The following is an 18,330-nucleotide window of genomic DNA, read 5'->3' on the forward strand; positions in this document are numbered from 1 at the left end:
CACGCACGCACGCACGCACACACCGCACACGACACGACACGCGCTCATATGTGGGTCGGACAGGCGATCGGTCAGAAGGCGGTGGGGATTCGGGCGATGAAGAAGACCGGGACGCGGCGGCAGGTGATCGACGAGGTCGAGGAGCTGTGGGAGGGCGAGAGCGAGTGCGGCGAGCTGCCGGAGGACGCCAGCGACACGCGCGACGGCCCGACCAAGAACAGCGAGCTGACCAGCCAGATGCTCCAGCGCCAGCTCAGCGAGCGCTCCGTCGGGGCCATGTCGAGCCACTCCAACGGCAGCGACCGCAGCCAGCGGAGCACGGCCAGCAGCATGCGCAGCTGGACCACCGCACACGACCTCGAGAGACTGGTACCATACCGATCATTCCACACCTCTTCCTAGATTTCGTTGTTTCTGAAACTGTTTCGTTTGTTTCGTTTTGGAACAAAAATAGGCGTTTGCGAATCAGACGGACTTGGAAGAGCTGCAGCAGGACATCCTGGGCGACTTTGTGCCGTCGTCGAAGAAGCTCAGCGCGCACCAGGGACGAGATCAACGTGGTGCTCACCACGCCCGACGGGCGACTGGCCAGCGGCGCCGACGACGCCTGCATCTACATCTGGAACCCCAAGACCCATAGAGCCCGGCCCGAGAAGATCAAGGCCCACTCCAAGGCCGTCTGGGCTCTCCAAGGTACTCTCACCCCACAAAACGACACTCACCGCGCCACGACACGACACGACACTCATCGCACATGACACACGACACGACACATGCAGTGGTGATGAGGAAGGGCGTGCCGTGCATTGCGTCGGGGTCGTGGGACGGCGGGATCAGCCTGTGGACGGCCAAGAACGGGAAGCACAAGGCCACGATGACGGGCCACAAGGACGCCGTGTTCCGGTTAGCGGTGCTGCCCGAGGGCGAGCTGGTGTCGGCGTCGTGGGACGCGACCATTCGGCTGTGGGACCCGGACACGAGCGCGTGTCTGGCCATTCTCGAGGGCCACCAGGGCAAGGTGCGCGCGCTGGGCGTGCTGCCCGACGGCCGCATCGTATCGGCGGGGGACGACCGCGTCGTCCGCATCTGGGAGGGCGACGGCAGCCGAGGCGGCATGCGGTGCGGCCGCATGCTGTTCGGCCACGACAAGCCCGTCGAGTGCCTCGCCGTGCTTCTCGATGGTAACACACACCGCACACGACAAGACACACACCGCACGCACCGCACACGATGACGCACGGCTGATGATGGTGGTTGCAGGTCGTTTGGCGACGGGGTCGCAGGACCACACGCTGCGCATTTGGGACGTGGACACGGGCGAGTGCATGAAGCTGCTGCACGGGCACACGGACACCATTCGCACACTGCAGGTGCTTCGTGACGGTTTTCTTGCCTCGGGCTCGAAGGACAAGAGCATCCGACTTTGGCACGTCAACAGCGGCACCCTCGTCTACAGCATCGAAGAGGCCCATGCCAAGGTTCGTTCGTGCCATCACCGCAGACACAACACGCGCGCATACAACACGACACGCGCGCGCACACGACACACATGCTGACCCACGCATGCGTGACTTGCAGGACGTGGTGAGCATGACGCTGATGCCTTCGGGCCGGCTGGTGAGCTGCGGGTGGGACAAGGCGCTCAAGGTGTGGAACTTCCCCGTGCGCAGGGAGTAGTGATGGCGAGACGGCAGAACCGCCACACGAACAGCTGCAACGACAACAACGTCGGGTTTGTATAAACAACAACAGAACACCACCATCACACGAATAACAACCAACATAGAGACGCTGGCGGCGCAGGCCGCCAGATAAGCGGCATTCATACTACAGTATATCAACCATTGTCACATCCATCACACATACTCGTAAGACATATCATATTATTATTCGGATATACAAAGTGTGAAACACAGTGTGGGGAAAAAAACTTGTGGAGTGTAGGCTGTTATGTACACAAGCTTGCGGGCCTCGTTCAGGAGGAAGAGGGGATGGTGAAGAGAACCACATCACCAGTGTTGGTGGTCGAGTTGGGCTGCTGCTACTTCTACTACTACTGGGTGTCGGCTTCCTTGGCGGAGAAGTGATCCTTGACCACCTTGAGCACCTCCTGCGGGTCGGGGTGATCGCCGAAGTGCTCTTGGTAGTGGGCGAAGAGCACCTCGCCGCTGGCGCAGTCGAACACGAACGTGCCGCCCAGTTGACTGCAGATCGCGTGTGGTCAGACGTCAACTGTGCGTGCGTGGTGTGTGTCGAGTGTGCCGTGTGTGTTGTGTGTGTGTCGTGTGGACACGTACAGGCCATCGCCTTGGAAGTTGCCGTCCTTGCCTCGCGACTTTGCCTCCGACGCGGCCTTCCACACCGAGGGCCGCAGCAGCGAAAAGATCGACGCACGAGTCGTCTGCGCGTAGCGGTTGCATCCAAAGTTAGCACACTACACACGACACGACACACGACACACTACGTACGTGGAGGGCGGTGTAGAGGGTGCGGGCTCATCGACGAAAAGATCGCCCTTGAAGTAGCCACCGTCCTTGGTGAACTCGTCCTGGCCCAAGTGCTCGGGCGCCACGCCGACGAGGCCCACGTTCAACGCATCGAGATCGGATTTGATGGTGGAGAGCTGGGCGGCGCCATCTCTGCAGAGCACGCAGCCGAATCGGCGCAGCATGCTGAGCACGACGCCCTGGCGACCTTCGCACACCTGGCTCAGCGTGCTCGACGACTTGCCGTCGAGTGCCGCGAGCGGTATGTCCTTCAATTGACTGAAAACGATGTTTGTTTGCTTCTTCATCTCAGTGTTGGTGGTGGGGGAGGGATTGAACTGGGAATCGAGGAATTCAGTGATGGTGTAGGGATCGTAGATCACGAGAAGGAGTAGAGCGAGTACACCTGCCAGAAGGACAGACGAGCCCTTTATACTCGCTGTTGGCGGCTTCGCGTTCTTTGTCATCTTTACCAAATTCGCGTTTTTTTCACGGACCATTTCCCTCCGCATTTTCTCTGAGGAATGTGAAATATTACCCTGTTTTATTGTTTTTGTTTTTATCGTTTTTATTTTATTTTATTTATTTTTTACAACTATTCATTTTGTTGTGCGTTGCGTTGAGTTGCGCTGGCTCAGCGGCGGGCCTCGGCCGGCGTGGCGTCGCCCTTGTCGCTTCGGTGCCTCTTGGATGATGAAGACGACGATGAGGAAGAGGAAGAGTGTCGCCCCTCCTTGCGCGACGACGAAGACGACGAGGAATGGGACGAGTGGGAGGAGGAAGAAGAAGGCTTGCTGGACTTGTCGCCGTCCTTCTTCTCCTTCCGGCTCGACTTGCTCGACTTGTCCCGCTTCTCCTTCTTGCTGCTGCTGCTGCCACTGCCGCCGCTGCTGCGCCTCTCCTTCTCGCGCTCCTCGCGCTTCCGCTTCCGCTCCTCCTTCGACGACGCTGATGAAGAAGACGATGACGACTTGTCCTTCTTCTCCTTCTTCTCCTTCTCCTTCTCGTCCTTGCTCCGGTGGTCCTTCCGGCTGCTCTTCCGCCCTTCTCGCTCCCTCTCCCTCTCCCTCTCTCGCTCTTTCTCCTTCTCTTTCTCCTGCCGCTCGCGCTCTTGCCTCTCGCGCTCCTTCTCCTTCTCCCACTCGCGCTCCCACTCGAGCTCGCGCTGCCTCTGCTTCTCTCTTTCGCGTTCACGTTCGCGCTCCTTCTCTCTTTCCCTCTCGCGTTCGCGCTCCTTCTCTTTTTCACGTTCGCGCTCCTTCTCTCTTTCGCGTTCTCTTTCGCGTTCGCGTTCCTTCTCCCGCTCGCGCTCCTTCAGCTTCTCGCGGTCCCTGGCCTCCCTCTCGCGTTCGCGCTCCCTGTCCCGCTCCCTCTCGCGTTCGCGCCTCGCCTCGCGCTCCTTCTCTCTTTCCCTTTCGCGTTCGCGTTCCTTCTCTCTTTCGCGTTCACGTTCGCGCTCCCTCTCCTTCGCTCTTTCTCGCTCCCTCTCCCTCGCCTCGCTGTCGTCGTCGGCGGCGGCGGCGCCCTCACCGTCGACCTCTCCCTCGCGCCGCCGCTTCGCCTCGGGCTCGCCCTGCGCCTGGAGCTCGCTGTCGGCCGCCTCGCGCGGCACTCCCTCCTGCAGCTGCTCGTCGCCCTCGTGCTTCCGCTTCTCGCCGTGATGCCCCTCACCCTCGCCCTCGCCCGCCGGCGATCTGGTGCGCTCCCGGGAGCCGTGTCGGCTGCTGCTTCTGCGCTTCGCGCCATCGTCAGCGCCTACGCCGCCGTTCGCCGGCTCCTCGTCGCCTCCGAGCTTTCGCTTCTTCTCGTGTTCGTCGCGTTCGCGCGTCGACGAGCGCCTCCTCTCCCGATCTCGCTCTCGGTCGCGATCGCGCTCGCGCTCACGGTACCTCTCGCCGTCCCTGTAGCGATCGCGCTCCCTGTCTCGGTCGCGGCTGCGGCCGCGCTCCCGCTCCCGGGTGTCGCGATAGCGGCCTCGGTCGTCGTCTCGCCGTCCGCGCGGGTCGTAGCCGCCGCGCTGGTCGTGATATCGGCCGTCCCTGCCTCCCATGTGGTGGCCGCCGCCGTAGCCGCCCATGCCGCCGTAGGGCGCGCCGCCCATGCCGTAGTACTGGGCGGCGTAGGCCATGCGCGGGTCCATCATGCCGTAGGGCGACATGGCGTAGGCCATGCTGCGCGGGTCGGCGCCGTAGACCGGCACGTACATGCCCGCCCCGTAGGGACAGTCGCGCGCGATGTGGCCCGGCTCCCCGCACTTGAAGCAGCCGGCCTGCTGCACGGTTGAGTGTGTGTCGTGTGTGTGTGTTAGCGACGTCGGCAGCCAGCTGTGATGGGCCGCAGTGGCACGTACCCTCTTGTCGACGTAACCCATGCCGTCCCGTGGTGGCTGCTGGCCGGCGTCGTAGTACGGCCGCCGCCCGTCGTCCTGCCCCGGGGCGCCAGTACCAGGAGCCGCCGCCGCCGCGTCCCCGCCGTTCGCTGACGGCTGGTCGGTCGCAGCTCCGTCGCCTCCGGCGGCGGGCGCAGCGGCCGACGGCGACCGCGGCGGCGATCCCGTGGTGGAGGTCGCGGCCTGCCCGGGCGTCGCCGGCTTTGAGGCCGGTCTCGAACCTGTGGTGGTGGGAGGTGAGACCAAGAAGCCAGCGGGAACAGCAGAACCAACGCCACGTCTCGGGTGTGGATTTATTATCGGTGCGTCGCAGCTGCTGATGATGATGTTGCTGAAGGAGAACAGGTGGTGGGCCGACACGGTACCATTTTCCAACTCTTCGAAGGGCAGTTGGTTGGCGGGCGGCGGCGGTGGAGAACTGACGGCGGCGGCGCTGGCGGAGGAGCCGTCCCGTACCTCCATGCCCACGCTGCGCTTGTAGGCGCTGACGGCCTCGCGCAGGTTCTTGTTGGGGAACAGGCTGTCCACGGTCACGCTCGCGTCCTTGCAGCTCGGGCACCGGCCATTCGACAACAGCGCCGCTCGAACACCTGGTGATGAACAAGAAGAAGATGATAAAGAAGAAGAAGATGGTGAGTCTCATGTGCGCCTGGAAGTAAAGCGTGCGAGAGGAGGACTAAAGAACTGAAAGGAGAGAGTAGCGGTAGTAGTAGCGAAAGATGAGCAGAACGAAAGGCGGCCGACGGAAAGACTTACATTGCGAACAGAAGGAGTTGCCACAACAGGGAACAAGAACAGCGTCTTCGAGAAGCAGCTCGCAGATGGGGCACTGAAGCTCGGTGGGGGTCTCCTCGCGGACGAGAGGGTTGTCCACGGTGGCGATGGCCTTCTTGAAAGTCTCTTCGTCGGGTCGCACCATGGCCAGCGTACCGTCGGCGAGACGCACGACGCCCTTCATGTCCTTGAGATCCTCGGTCTTGCCGCCCTTGATCTCTTGCAGGAACGATCGCGGGATGCCAAGAGCCCTCTTCACCTTCGGCACGTCGTATCGTGGATCGCCGTTCGTGGGGCAGTGCTGGATGAAATGTCCCGGCTGACTGCATCGATAGCACACGTACCCTGGTGGAGGTACTCGCTGTTGCTGAGATGGTCCGCCAGCGCCCATGCCGCCACCACCTACGCCTCCTCCGCCTCCTCTTCGCATCCCTCCCGTGGCCGGCGCTACATAGCTCCCCGCGCCAGCGATGATGGCGTTGATCTTGTCTTCCTCGGTTTCGGGGACGAGACTGCTGGACGTAGCAGTAGGTTGCTGATACTGCGGAGCAGCGGCGACGATCTTGGGCGCAGCGGCTTGGATGGCGGGCTGCTGATTGAAGGTGGGCGGGACTCGCTTGGCGACGACGTTCGTGTTCTTCGGAATCAGGTCGTCATCCTTGTAGTCTGTTGGTGTAGAGGGTCAGAGAATGGCTCAAGGCCATTGGCAAAAATCTTCTGAGTAGCGCAGCAACGAACCTTCAGAGGTCTGGGTGTTAGTCACGCGCAGCTCTGCGATAGTGAGTTTTATCTTCTTCTGCTCTATAATGGCCTCCTTGAGCTCTGAGCATTTGATGAAGGAGCCATCGAAGTGAATGGTATTGAAATCGGCTGTGCCTAGCGTCACCGCAAATTTGTAATGGACCGATGACGACATGCTGCTGTGGCTATGGGAGGCAGAAGCAGCGAAAGGGTTTATTCAGACCCGAGCGACGATTAATTAAAACGAACGAACGGTTGATGATGTCTGGCTCGCGCGCTCGTCTCCTCGTCTCTCCGCTACTCGCTTGCTGAATCCTTCACGAATCGATCAACAAATGCCTGCGCCACCAGATCTTCCTCTTTGTCCCTTCCAGCTAAATTCCGGTCTTTTTCTTGGTATTTAATCGTCGACAAATGAATGTCGCCGCGAAGAAGAATGGAAAAGGGAAAAGAAAAGCTAGTGGCGAGATAAAAAAAGTAATAAATACGTAAATTGCGGGCAGCTCTGTGCAGTGCGTTTGGGACAGACGAAGATGGAGGATACTAATCAAATTGTTGAGGCAGTGGTGGCGAAGGTGGGCGATCTCAAGAACGGCGAGTGCGCACACCTACCTTCCACTCTTGATCGTTGTTTGCTTGCAGCATTGAAGCGCTCGCTAATTATTCTGCACGCCCAGGATGAGGGAGGTGGCTCTGGGCGACGCCGGCAAGGTTCTGCTCGTCAAGGAGGACAACCAATTCAAGGCCATCGGAAACAAATGCACGCACTACGGCGCTCCCCTGAAGGACGGCGTACGACCTCCACCTAACGCCGATATTTTTTGTATTTTTTGTTTTTGTTTTGTTTTTGTGTTTTTGTGTTTATTAATTACTTATTCTGTTATAAACGCAGACCCTGTGCAATGGCCGGGTCCGCTGCCCGTGGCATGGCGCCTGCTTCAACACCTCGACCGGCGACATCGAAGACAGCCCCGGCCTGGACTCGGTCCACAGCTTCAAGGTGCGGGTCGAGGGCGAGGATGTGATCGTGGCCGCGCCCGTCGGCGAGCTCAAGGTGTGGAAGCGCACCCCGCGCGTGGGTTCCTGCAGCGCGGCCGACACCCGCGTGTTCGTCATCATCGGCGGAGGTACTATACTACTGCAAGAGCCCAAACAGTATCGCACACGCACCACCGCACGGTTTGGGCTGAGCACCGATTGAACGCAGGTGCTGCCGGCCAGTCCGCTGCTGAGACGCTGCGGGACGAGGGCTTCACCGGCCGCATCGTGCTGATCGGCAAGGAGACCGACCTGCCGTACGACAGGATCAAGCTCAGCAAGGCGATGACCGCCAGCGTCGACAGCATCCTCCTGCGCCCCGAGTCCTTCTACCAGGAGCGCAACATCGAACTCCTGCTCGGCAAGGAGGTACCGACACGACACGGCACACGACACACAGATGTCTGTTGATCGAACATGTGCCGACTAACGCGCGAACATGCCAAGGTCACCGAGCTGGACGCGGAAAAGAAGACCGTCGCAATTGCCGGCGGCGAGACGTTCAAGTATGATGGCTGCTTGGTCGCCACGGGCGGCATGTACGTGTCACCTCCACCTCCGCCTCCACCTCCACCTTAAATAACGCACACGCGCCGCCTCGAGACGTCTTCTGACACAACACCGTTGGCTCTTGGGCTATCGACTGCAGTCCTCGCCGTCTTCCGATCCCCGGCGGCGACCTCGGCAACGTCTATTGCCTGCGCGTGCCTGAGGAGGCCCACGCCATTGCCTCGAAGGCCGAGGGCAAGAACCTGGTCGTGATCGGGTCGTCGTTCATCGGTACAGTTGACCCGACTGCCCGCGCGCCAGCAGGCTTGCTGGCCCGCTGATGGCTAACCGGCGCGCGATTGTGGCATGACAGGCATGGAGGTTGCCGCGGCGCTGGTGGCCAAGGCCAAGAGCGTGACCGTGGTCGGCATGGAAAAGGTCCCGTTTGAGCGTGTTCTCGGCGCTGAAGTGGGTGCCGTCCTGCAGAAGGTACACACATCACCACACACGCACCACCGCACGCATGACACACGCCGCACACGCACAACACTAAAACGCGATGGGGGGGGGCAGCTTCACGAGTCGAAGGGTGTCAAGTTCTACCTGTCGAGCACCACCAAGGAGTTCAAGGGCGAGGGCTCGGTACGACTCCCGGGCCGCTCAAACGGACCGCGCGGTCAGCACCGCGTGTGATGGCCATCATTTCTTTTCGCTTTTTGTCTTTATATTTCATTCATATTTAAACAAACAGGTGAGCGCTGTGGTGCTGGGCGACGGCACCGTGCTGGAGGCCGATGTGGTCGTGGTTGGCGCCGGCGTCATTCCCGCCACCGGCTTCATCAAGGGCAACGTCGACCTGGGTCGCGACCAGAGCCTCATCGTCGACGAGGTTCGTCGGCGGCTCTTTACTTATTATTATTATTACTCTATAACTCACGGTTTATTTGTTACTCTCTTCCGGACGGCAGTTCCTGAAGGCCGCCGACGGTCTGTGGGCGGCTGGTGACGTGGCCCGCTACCCCTACCACCTCACCGGCGAGGCCGTCCGCGTCGAGCACTGGGGCATGGCCCAGACCCAGGGTACGTACCTCCCTCTGTGTGTGTCGTGTGTCGTGTGTTTGCTAAGACGCGACTTGCTTTGCTCCGGACAGGCCGAGCTGTCGCTCGCCACTTCCTGGGCAAGCAGACGAGGCAGTTCGACATCGTGCCCTTCTTCTGGACCGTCCAGTTCGGCAAGAGCGTGCGCTACGCCGGCCACGCCACCTCGTTCGACGAGGTCATCATCCAGGGCAACCCCGACGAGCTCAAGTTCGCCGCCTACTACGTGCGTCAGGGCAAGGTCCTGGCCGTCGCTGCTCTTGGTACCACCCTCTCTCCCTCATCGATACCCCAGCAGCGCGCAGACCACCTGACGTCGTGTCGTGTCGTGTGTCGTGCGACAGGTATGGACCCGTTGGCATCTGCTGCGGCCGACCTGCTGGCCCACGACAAGATGCCGACGGCCGCCGAGCTGAAGGCCGGCAGCGCCGACCTCAAGGCCCTCCTCTAAGTCAGTGTTGTGCCGCGTTTATGTCCAAAGCTGCAAAACAAATAAACATAAATAAAATAAAAAACAAACAAATTGGCAAAGAAAAAGATTAGCAGAGATGGCGGAGGGTCGGCTGCCCATCGAGCGGACGCTGATTTTGCTGGACACCAACAAATTCCAGGGTGATGAGGAGGCTGTGGAGCTCTCCTTTGGTATGCCGCGTCCTCCCTTCCATCCATTTATTCTCTCAGCGCCATCTGTGTAACAATTGGGGGCGTGCATGCTCTCGACTCACGACGCACCTCTCTCGATCCATCTTCAGCCCTGAAGACCAAGAAAGATGGTGGCGCCTTCGCGGCCAATCGCACCGTGCAGACCCTGTGCGTCGAGGGCATCTCCGAGTACTGCCGCATCATGTACGACGTCTTTCCCGAAGATGCACTCGTACACGTCCCCCCTCCCTCCCTCCCCTGCCCCCTCGGCCGCTACGCAGCACTGACCCTCGCCCCCCTTCGCTTGGGTCGGCAGGTGTCTGTTATGACCGCGGGCGAGGAGACCCAGCGGTTCAACTCGTGGGCGGCCGAGCAGCAGTGCATGAAGCAGGTCAACACCTCCTCTCTACAGACACACGACACGCACGGCGCACACGACCACACACACACACACACACAACCACACACACACACACACGGCACACGCGGCACACACGACCATACACGCATGGACGCGAAGTGGGATTGCTGAGGTTGTGTGTGTGCAGATCATGGATGGGTTCGCGGGCAGCTCCACGAGCGAGGCCACCCTGGGCTGGATCTCGGAGGCGCTCGACCAGGCCGTCGCGACCCTCACCGAGGTACGTCAGCAGTTTTGTGTGTCGTGTCTTTGGTCGTGTCGTGTGTCATCGGTATGGTGATTCACCGCTCAACGCACGCATCAGCCGCTCGCGCAAGAAGGCAAGCCACAGTACAAGAACCGAACACGCCTCATCGTCATCCTGCAGCACCAGCCCTCGACCAGTCTCTACAGGTACACCTCCTCGTAAGACCACAATACAATCGCACCTCTGGTTTCGCTCTTCTCACATGCGCCACCGCACACGCACACACACCGCACACGACGCACGACACACGACACACAGTTTCTTTGATGGGGCAGAAGAGGGCGAGGCGGTGGAGGAGGCGACGAGGGACATGACCCAGCTCCTGGACACACTCATCGCCGAGGCCAACGCCGCGGCTTCGTCCACCACCTTCTCGCTACAGGCAGGCGAGGACGAAGAGGACACCAACCTACGGTACCCCCACTGCGCCTTGAATTAATTAAAATTTCTTTTATAATTTATAATTTATAAAATATAAAAAGAAAATTGATTATAATTGATTTTATATTTGTTTTTTTGATTGTTTATTGCGCCAGGCCGAGAGCCATCGAACACTGCGAGCTGGTGTTGCTGCGGCTGCGGGACGTGGCCGACGTTAGGGACTGCACGTCGCACCCACCGATCAAGGTTCGCCCACCAACCCATTTGAAGTCGTGCACACAATTCCAAACTCACGCGACGCCGCACGCGCACGCGCACGCACTCGCACGCCAGGTATCGAACCACTTGACGGCGTACCTGCACGAGGTGTCGCCCGCGCAGCTTCCCGACGTGCTGTCGGACCTGTCCATACTCCACTTCAACCTCTCGTCCATCAGGCACGTTAGCTACGCGACGCCACATTCATCACATTCTTCACATTCATCACATTCGCACAAGCTGACTGTGTCGTGTCGTTGGTCGTGTCGTTGGTCGTGTCGTTGGTCGTGTCGTTGGTCGTGTCGTGTCGTATCGTGTCGTGTGCTTGGGCAGAGTGACGGGCATTCCGATGAAGGAGTCGTCGTCCGACTCCACGCGTGCGATCTACGACGTGGTGCTCCTCCACCCGATGGAGAACCAGAACCCCTACGCCTGCTACTTCTCCACGCCCCGGAGCCAGGAAGACATCGTCGCCGAGTGGTACGCAACATCAAACACCACACGCGCGTGTGCCGTTGTGTTCGTGTGTCGTGTGTGTCGTGTGCGTGTCGTGTCACAACTCCTCACTCACGGTGCGTGTTCGATCAGGGCTAAAACGAGCCACTACGTGCTGGGGTCCCATCAGCAGCGCCTGGCCCACGAGCTCGTCGTCCAGTGGAAAACCACCCCCAAGGGCGTCACCGCCGGTGTGTAGCCCCGCTCCCCACCCAACCCACCGCACACGCACACGATCGGTGACTGATGCGCGTGCGCGTGCGGTCGGGTGGTATAACAGACGCGTACGCGTGTTCGCGTGTGATGCGTGTGTCGCCGCTCGACCTGCGTTCGAGCCCGTCCGTGTGTCTGCTGAAGCACATCCTGTCGGACAAGGTGGTCACCCTCATCACCCCCGACCAGTCCACCTACCAGGAGGGCAAGATCGTCAAAGCCGGTACCATTTCTTTTCTTTTTCTTTTTCTTTTTCTATTCGAATCCATTTATTTGGCTTATTATTTATAGTATTCATTATATACTGTTATTTATTTAGTTATTTTAAAATTCTGGGTTTGTGGCGAATTGGTGCAGTGAAGGCGTCGTCGCCGATTCCGGCGAGCCATCTGCTGCACGCCCACCACGGGGACGTGTTCCTGCGCCGCCTGCACGCCCCGCTCAACTGTACTGAGATCAACCTCGACCGCATCTACTCCGTGCCTCTCCACAACCTCCGGGTCAAGGTCCGCACACGCACACGCACACGCACACGCACACCCACACGCCTGCGCTGCACGCGCGTGTTTGTGTGTGGTCGGGCTGACGTCGATGAACGCGCGTGTAGAGCCTGGCGCAGGTGGTGGAGGCCAACACGCACCTGCGGTTGTCCAAGCTGCGACAGTCCAACAGCAAGAAGCAGGGCGCCGCCAAGGCCGGCGTCAAAACCCGGGCCAAGAAAAAGCTGGTAAGCCCCCACCGCACACGCACGACCGCACGCACCCCACGCACGACCGCACACACTGCCCCCGCTCGGACTGACTTTGACGGTTGGGGCTGGGGTGCAGGAGGTGGACCAGATGGACCTGGAGGAGAAGCAGCTGCGGGAGCGGCCCAAGCTGACCCACATCGAGGCCCCCGGCATGCGCTACATCACCACCGAGACCATGGAACGCATGACGCGCGTCTTCCCTCCCACCAAGGTATGCGGTGTGTGCGGTGTGTGCGGTGTGTGCGGTGTGTGCCGTGTTGTGTGCGGTGGCTTATAAAACAAAACACAATGCGCAGAACACGACGCTCATCTTCGGGAAGGATAGATCGAAGGAGCTGAAGCAGCTGCTGCGCCCCTTCAAGCACGCCTTCCTCCAGAAGGAGAACCTCTCCGAGGACATCAAGGAGACCGTCATCGAGGTGCGTGTCATGTGTCGTGTCGTTGGTCGTGTCGTGTGTTGTGTTGTGTGCGTGACACTCATTGCCTCTTGTCGTCGTCCAGAGCGTGACGCGGCTTTACCAGCTGTCGCACGCCAACGACATTCGCGTATTCCCTCAGTTCGCCGGCTCGCAGCCTAACCGCAAGGTACCCCACCCCAGCTGTGTTCTCCCTCCAACACCCACTCACGGCCCACCGCGCGTGTCGTGTCGTTGGTCGTTGGTCGTGTCGTTGGTCGTGTGGTGTCGTGTCGTGTCGTGCCATAGGAGGCGTACAGGCAGCTGTGGCTGGAGCTGCTGGCCTACGGCGAGCGGATGAGCGCCAACGCGGCCCACCAGCAGATCATCGCCGCCATGCGCTCCCTCTGGCCCGTCGACCAGCCCCCCGACGTCGCCTCCGACGCCACCACCGCCGCCAACGCCAATGCCCAGCGCGCCTCGCCCGCAGCCCACCCCCAGCCCTCCGCCTCGCCATCGCCATCGTCGTCGGCGTCGGCGTCGAGCCCGCGATCGGGCGGTGGCCAGCCGCCGCACCATCAGCGGACCGACCCGCGAATGAAGGTCAACGACGCGCTCAAGGGCCGCGTGCGGGCCAAGAGCGGCGGCGGCGGCGGTGGGAAAGGAGGGAACAAGGGCAAGAGCCCGCGGCCGGACCGGGACCGACCGGAGCGGGAGGGCGCCGGCGTGAAGGAGTGGGAGGGCGGCATCGGTGGGGCCGACGTCGAGATGACGGCGACGGCGACGTCGACGTCATGGCAGGAGCTGGAGCGGTTCGAGAACATCGAGAAGCTGCGCGAGAAGGGCCGGGAGGAGATGCCAGACCCGCGAGCGACGCCGGACAAGCGCGGCGGCGGCCGCAAGCGCGAGAGGGAGCCGCCGTCGCCTGCCGGTGGCGGCGTGGATGGGTCGGCGGCGTCGTCCGTGTTCAACCTCTTCTACGCCTCCAAGCAGAACCGCCTCTCCAAGAAGCTCGTCGAGTTCGACGGCCGCCTCACCACCGACTAGCACCACCATCGTCATCATCGCAGCGTGGCATCACACAAAGAAGAAAAAACTCATTTCTCTTTACGTTTGATCTTGAACAAGATGTCGCTACGCAAGGTGAGCAGCTATGAGGTGAAGGACTACGTGGCTGAGGCACCCCAAACCGCCCAGTGGTGATCTATTGCTTCGAGGAGGGCACGCCGGTGCACTCGTCCATCCTGCAGCCGGCCTTTGTTGAGATCTCGCGAAAGGCCAACATCGTCAATCAGTTCCTCACCATTGATGCAGATGAGATCGACGACGAACTGATGGCGGCACTCCACATCTCGTCCTTCCCTGCATTCGTCGTGCACAAGGGTCCATCCGTCGAACCCACCTCCTTCTCTGTGCAGACCAAGGAGCGCTTGATCACCAACATGGCCAAGGCAGGCGTCATCGATGACAAATAAATCTAATCGAATCAAATCGTCTAATCCAAACGATTGAGAAAAATAATTACAGCAAACCACACGATGCTACGTAGCCTCTCCATCTCCATCTCGATCTCGAGAGGGAAAAGAGAGACTCGGTCGCGCCTGGATCCATCTCTCATCTGGTCTCACCAGAAGGGGCACCAACCAGTGTAGCACTGGCACAGGTTCTCGTGGGAGGTGGCCTGGTCGATGAGCCTCCGCACCTGCCGCGGCACGTCCAGGCTCTGCTTGTCGCTGAAGTCCTTGCCCCGCAGCTTGGCCGACACGCGGTCGATCACCATCAACGCTCTGCGTGTGCGATTCAATTTACAGTTCATCGCGACACGACACGACACGCACACGCAGCACACGCCACACCGCACACCCGCACCGCACACGCATACCGTTCGTTCAGGCCGTTCTCGGTGCCTGCGGCGAGTTCGGCGTTGGCCACGCGCGACAGGACGCTCTTGGAGCGGAAGGTCCCCGTGTGCGGCGATCCGTCATCATCGCCGCTGGGCGAGAAGATCTCTGGCGTCTCCATACCACCCGCGTCTGCCAACCACCAATAGGAGTTAAAAAAGAGCGAAGCTTTGCGAAAGAGCGAAAGAGAACGAAGGGGAGGGCTCACCATCTTGCTCGCCGGTGTTGGTCGTCTCGCGCACCATTTTGGCGCTGCTCGTCTCGTTGGCGTTGTCGGGCGACGTGGGCTGCAGCAGGCGCCAATTGATGAGCGGGTCGTAGACAAAGGCCTCGAGCACGGCCATCACCGACTCGCGGTTGTCGCGCAGCACGCGCATGACCCGCTCGCACGTGAACCGGAAGTTGCCCTCGATCCCGCTCACCTCCATCGCATTGATCAGCATCCGGGTCAGCCTGAACGGTATCTTCTCCGGGTACTTGTCTCTGTGCATCGCCACCTGCACGCATATATCACATTAGCGTCGTGTGCGTCGTGTGATGGTGTGTGTGTGTGTGCGTGCGTGCGTGCCGTGCGTGTCGTGTGTGCCGTGCGTGTCGTGCGTTGCGTTGTGTCGAACCTCGAAGCAGTCGCCAAAGTCGATGTGGGTGATTTTGCCGGTGTGTTGGTCGAGCATGAGGTTGGACGGGTGGCGGTCGCCCAGGCCCAGGATGTAGCCCACCATCGACATCACCGCCAGCGAGCGCGTGTAGTTGGTGCGCCGCTCCAGCCACACCTCCGAATTGGGGCTCTTGAGCCACAGCACCCGGTCCAGGTCCGACCCCTTCGTGTTCTCCAGCGCGTGCTCGAACACCTCGACCTGTGGCCACGATCGACGTTTAAGGTGGTCGTAGGTTAAGGTGGCGCCAAACGCTTAAGGTGGCACGATGACGTGGGAGATTCAAGTTGTTTAGGGCGAAGTGGTACCTTTTGGATGAGGGACAGTTCGTCAAACTTGGAGGTGACCTGCATCATCAGCTTGTGCTCGTGATTGAGATCGATCTTGCGTGGCCCGCGATAGCCCCTGCGCAGCAAAACAACGAGTGTCATTCACCCGCACACGACACACGACACACGACACACACGACACACACGACACACACGACACACACGACACACACGACACACACGACACACAGGTGGACGAGCGCGTACTTGATGAGGTCGTGGAGGGTGTCGTGGTTGGGCACCCAGCCGATGAGACCGCTGTTGGGCGACAGGGGGATGATGGCGTAGCGCTGGATGCTCAGGTGCCGGTTGGCCGTTTCGCGGTCGTTGGCCAGCAGCGTGTTGATCAGCCCGAACAGCTGCATCACCCTCTCGTCCTGCCGCAGATCCTCGTGGCCTTTTTGATGTCACACCAAAGTCAGAACACACGCCGCACACATGACACGCACCGCACACGCACCGCACACGCACACACGCACACGCACACGCACACGCACACGCACACGCACACGCGCATATAAGCGTACCTTTGAGGAGGAAGGTGTATTCTTTGCCGTTGGAGCCGAGCATGGAGAGCTTGCGGGGCCGCTGCTTGGAGGAGAAGACGGACAGTATGGGCGCGAACGAGGCGATGTTGACCACCTCGTCCGTGCGGGCCTCGTAGGTGCCCGGCACCGCCAGCTCCAGGTCTCGCGCCGCCAGCAGATTGGGCGACACATATCTTTGACCATCGACCAACGAGGAGAAGTGAGATGAGCTGACGTCACACCATGCTGACGTCACACCACCACCATAGCAGAGGAATGTGAGGCACGCACTGGAGTTCGAGGGTCTTCATCTGGCCGGGCTTGAGCTGGTTGTTGATGCGCTTGAAGACCTGGTAGTAGAGGTCCCACGCCTGGGTGAGGTCGGCCACCCGGTTGGAGCGCGTGTACTTCTTGCACCAGTCGAGCGCCTCCTGCAGCTGCCGGCCGTAGGCCTGCTGGAAGGCCACCTCGCGCAGCGTCTCCGGACCCTGCGCCTTCCCCATCAGACGACACGACACGACCAACGACACGACACGACACGACACGACACGACACGACACACAGCACGACACACAGCATGACACGACACGCACCTTGTCGAGGATCTCGTGGAGGGTCTCGAGCTTCTTGAGCATGCCCTCGACGTCGCGGTTGCTGAAGTAGAGGCGGGAGGCGTCCTCGAGGCCCTCGTGCCACATCTCGTGCCACAGGATCGCCACCCGAATGAGCTCCACCGACACCAGCTGCGCGGCCTCGACCATCGAGTTGTAGTGCTTCCTCATCTTGTCCAGCACACTGCGTTGGTCGCACGACACGCACGACACGGCACGACACGCGAGATGCGCGTAAGTCGCTAAAGTGGTGGTGGGATAGTGGGTGGATCGCGGGCGGACCTGTTGGCGGCGGACATGCGGGCGGAGGCGTGGGATTTGGAGGCGACGGAGAGCGGGTAGACGAGGGCCTGCGGGTGCTCCTTGCCCACGTTGGTCAGCAGGTCGTGCACCATTCGCGCCACGCTCGGCACCGGCGAGTGGATGCGCGCGATCAGCTGAACAATTATCAAAAATAAAATAAAATTAGTACGTGCGGTTGTCGTTGGTCGTGTCGTTGGTCGTGTCGTTGGTCGTGTCGTTGGTCGTGTCGTTGGTCGTGTCGTGTCGTTGGTCGTGTCGTTGGTCGTGTCGTTGGTCGTGTCGTTGGTCGTGCCACGGAAGAGCGGGGCTGTACCTGGGGCACGACTTGGAGCCAAGTGTCGATGGACACGGTGGTGAAGCCCTCGACCAGCGCGTCCTCCACCTGCTTCTCGGCCGCGTACTTGAACCAAAGCGTCAGCAGCCTGCCAAAAAAAAAAAATGTTGTGAGTCACTGCCATGTGCGTGTGCCGTGTGCCGTGGGGGGGGGTGGTGCGGCGTGTGCGTGTGCGGTGTGTGCGTGAGGACCTGAGGGTGTCTTGAAGGCTCTTGCCCTGCGGGGCCAACGCGATGGAGCGGAAGAAGGCCGCCACGGCGGGCACGAGGTGGGGCGAGATCTTCTCCGGCATGTTGAGCTTCTGGTAGTGGCTGATCACCTCAAAGTTGGACAGGGCCCACGAGTGCCAGGCCTTGTACCACGTGTCGTCGTACTCGATCGCGGCCTTGAACAGGGCGAGGATGTTGGTCTCCGACAGGTTGTCGTTGAGCTCGGACTCCCACTGGCCCATGGTGAGGTAGCACCGGGCCTGCAGCGCGGCGTCGTCGCCGGGCAGGCCCTCGGTGAACACGCGCAGCCGCTCGAACGCCTCCTTCTTATCCCCGGCGGCGTACATATGCTTCAAATAGTTGAACGTCACCCTGCTCGCGCACCCACATCAGAATGTGAGGAATGTGTGTGCGGTGGTGTGCGTGTGCGGTGGTGAGACGGGGCGAACCCGGGATGTGAGGCGGCGAGGTCGAGTGGGTGGTGGGCGGGATCGGAGCCGAGGAGGTTGACGAGGGTCTTGTAGGAGAGGCGCAGGCGGCCGCTCTTGCGGCACAGGCTCGAGAACCGGAGCCAGTTGTCGACGTCCTCGATGGGCGGGATCACCATCGAGTGGATGGCCAGCATGTCCTGCCACACCTCGA

At 60.7% G+C, this 18,330-nt stretch overlaps 7 protein-coding genes across 7 annotated transcripts in view; 4 read left to right on the plus strand and 3 right to left on the minus strand.

Moving 5' to 3' along the window:
* ACA1_219040 (Ubox domain containing protein) overlaps window positions 1–1,677 on the plus strand; it is a gene marked incomplete at both ends in the record, with an annotated part of 3,083 nt that extends 1,406 nt beyond the window's left edge. The window contains 6 exon segments of the mRNA XM_004337184.1: window positions 64–369; window positions 455–516; window positions 530–693; window positions 780–1,181; window positions 1,261–1,478; window positions 1,579–1,677. Coding sequence (XP_004337232.1) covers window positions 64–369; window positions 455–516; window positions 530–693; window positions 780–1,181; window positions 1,261–1,478; window positions 1,579–1,677 — 1,251 coding nt within the window.
* A 376-nt stretch (window positions 1,678–2,053) lies between these two features.
* On the minus strand, window positions 2,054–2,794 carry ACA1_219050 (uncharacterized protein; the record flags this gene model as incomplete). Its single annotated transcript, XM_004337185.1, has 3 exons — window positions 2,054–2,204; window positions 2,298–2,434; window positions 2,504–2,794. The coding sequence occupies 3 exons, from the start codon at window positions 2,792–2,794 to the stop codon at window positions 2,054–2,056; spliced, it is 579 nt and encodes a 192-aa protein (XP_004337233.1).
* Window positions 2,795–3,120: 326 nt separating this feature from the next.
* Window positions 3,121–6,565, minus strand: ACA1_219060 (DWNN domain containing protein; the record flags this gene model as incomplete). Its single annotated transcript, XM_004337186.1, is given in 7 exon segments — window positions 3,121–4,758; window positions 4,837–5,096; window positions 5,241–5,331; window positions 5,344–5,465; window positions 5,632–5,972; window positions 5,994–6,315; window positions 6,388–6,565. 7 exon segments carry the CDS (start codon window positions 6,563–6,565, stop codon window positions 3,121–3,123), a joined length of 2,952 nt encoding a protein of 983 aa, XP_004337234.1.
* Window positions 6,566–6,923: 358 nt separating this feature from the next.
* Window positions 6,924–9,466, plus strand: ACA1_219070 (Nfrl, putative; the record flags this gene model as incomplete). The annotated part of the gene is made up of 12 exons (XM_004337187.1): window positions 6,924–6,988; window positions 7,068–7,182; window positions 7,283–7,517; window positions 7,598–7,797; window positions 7,876–7,967; window positions 8,078–8,208; window positions 8,291–8,406; window positions 8,491–8,559; window positions 8,669–8,806; window positions 8,886–8,997; window positions 9,069–9,278; window positions 9,360–9,466. 12 exons carry the CDS (start codon window positions 6,924–6,926, stop codon window positions 9,464–9,466), a joined length of 1,590 nt encoding a protein of 529 aa, XP_004337235.1.
* A 97-nt stretch (window positions 9,467–9,563) lies between these two features.
* ACA1_219080 (uncharacterized protein) lies at window positions 9,564–13,865 on the plus strand (the record flags this gene model as incomplete). The annotated part of the gene is made up of 17 exons (XM_004337188.1): window positions 9,564–9,657; window positions 9,768–9,889; window positions 9,974–10,048; window positions 10,206–10,298; window positions 10,383–10,471; window positions 10,584–10,739; window positions 10,862–10,952; window positions 11,040–11,134; window positions 11,298–11,444; window positions 11,553–11,652; window positions 11,817–11,895; window positions 12,030–12,178; window positions 12,280–12,399; window positions 12,500–12,634; window positions 12,720–12,842; window positions 12,925–13,008; window positions 13,128–13,865. The coding sequence occupies 17 exons, from the start codon at window positions 9,564–9,566 to the stop codon at window positions 13,863–13,865; spliced, it is 2,490 nt and encodes an 829-aa protein (XP_004337236.1).
* An 81-nt stretch (window positions 13,866–13,946) lies between these two features.
* ACA1_219090 (uncharacterized protein) lies at window positions 13,947–14,293 on the plus strand (the record flags this gene model as incomplete). The annotated part of the gene is made up of 2 exons (XM_004337189.1): window positions 13,947–13,988; window positions 14,039–14,293. 2 exons carry the CDS (start codon window positions 13,947–13,949, stop codon window positions 14,291–14,293), a joined length of 297 nt encoding a protein of 98 aa, XP_004337237.1.
* Window positions 14,294–14,442: 149 nt separating this feature from the next.
* The window catches only part of ACA1_219100 (rapamycin binding domain containing protein), a gene marked incomplete at both ends in the record, with an annotated part of 11,120 nt that continues 7,232 nt past the window's right edge, over window positions 14,443–18,330 (minus strand). Inside the window, 13 exons of the mRNA XM_004337190.1 lie at window positions 14,443–14,605; window positions 14,701–14,851; window positions 14,928–15,216; window positions 15,337–15,576; window positions 15,684–15,780; window positions 15,912–16,101; window positions 16,232–16,425; window positions 16,523–16,719; window positions 16,825–17,026; window positions 17,125–17,279; window positions 17,459–17,567; window positions 17,671–18,060; window positions 18,138–18,316. Of these exons, the coding sequence (XP_004337238.1) occupies window positions 14,443–14,605; window positions 14,701–14,851; window positions 14,928–15,216; window positions 15,337–15,576; window positions 15,684–15,780; window positions 15,912–16,101; window positions 16,232–16,425; window positions 16,523–16,719; window positions 16,825–17,026; window positions 17,125–17,279; window positions 17,459–17,567; window positions 17,671–18,060; window positions 18,138–18,316 (2,556 nt within the window). The remainder of the gene's footprint in view (window positions 14,606–14,700; window positions 14,852–14,927; window positions 15,217–15,336; window positions 15,577–15,683; window positions 15,781–15,911; window positions 16,102–16,231; window positions 16,426–16,522; window positions 16,720–16,824; window positions 17,027–17,124; window positions 17,280–17,458; window positions 17,568–17,670; window positions 18,061–18,137; window positions 18,317–18,330) is intronic.

The sequence above is a fragment of the Acanthamoeba castellanii genome, assembly GCF_000313135.1.
Source record: "Acanthamoeba castellanii str. Neff unplaced genomic scaffold scf7180000084758, whole genome shotgun sequence".
NCBI classification, from domain to species: domain Eukaryota; phylum Discosea; order Longamoebia; family Acanthamoebidae; genus Acanthamoeba; species Acanthamoeba castellanii.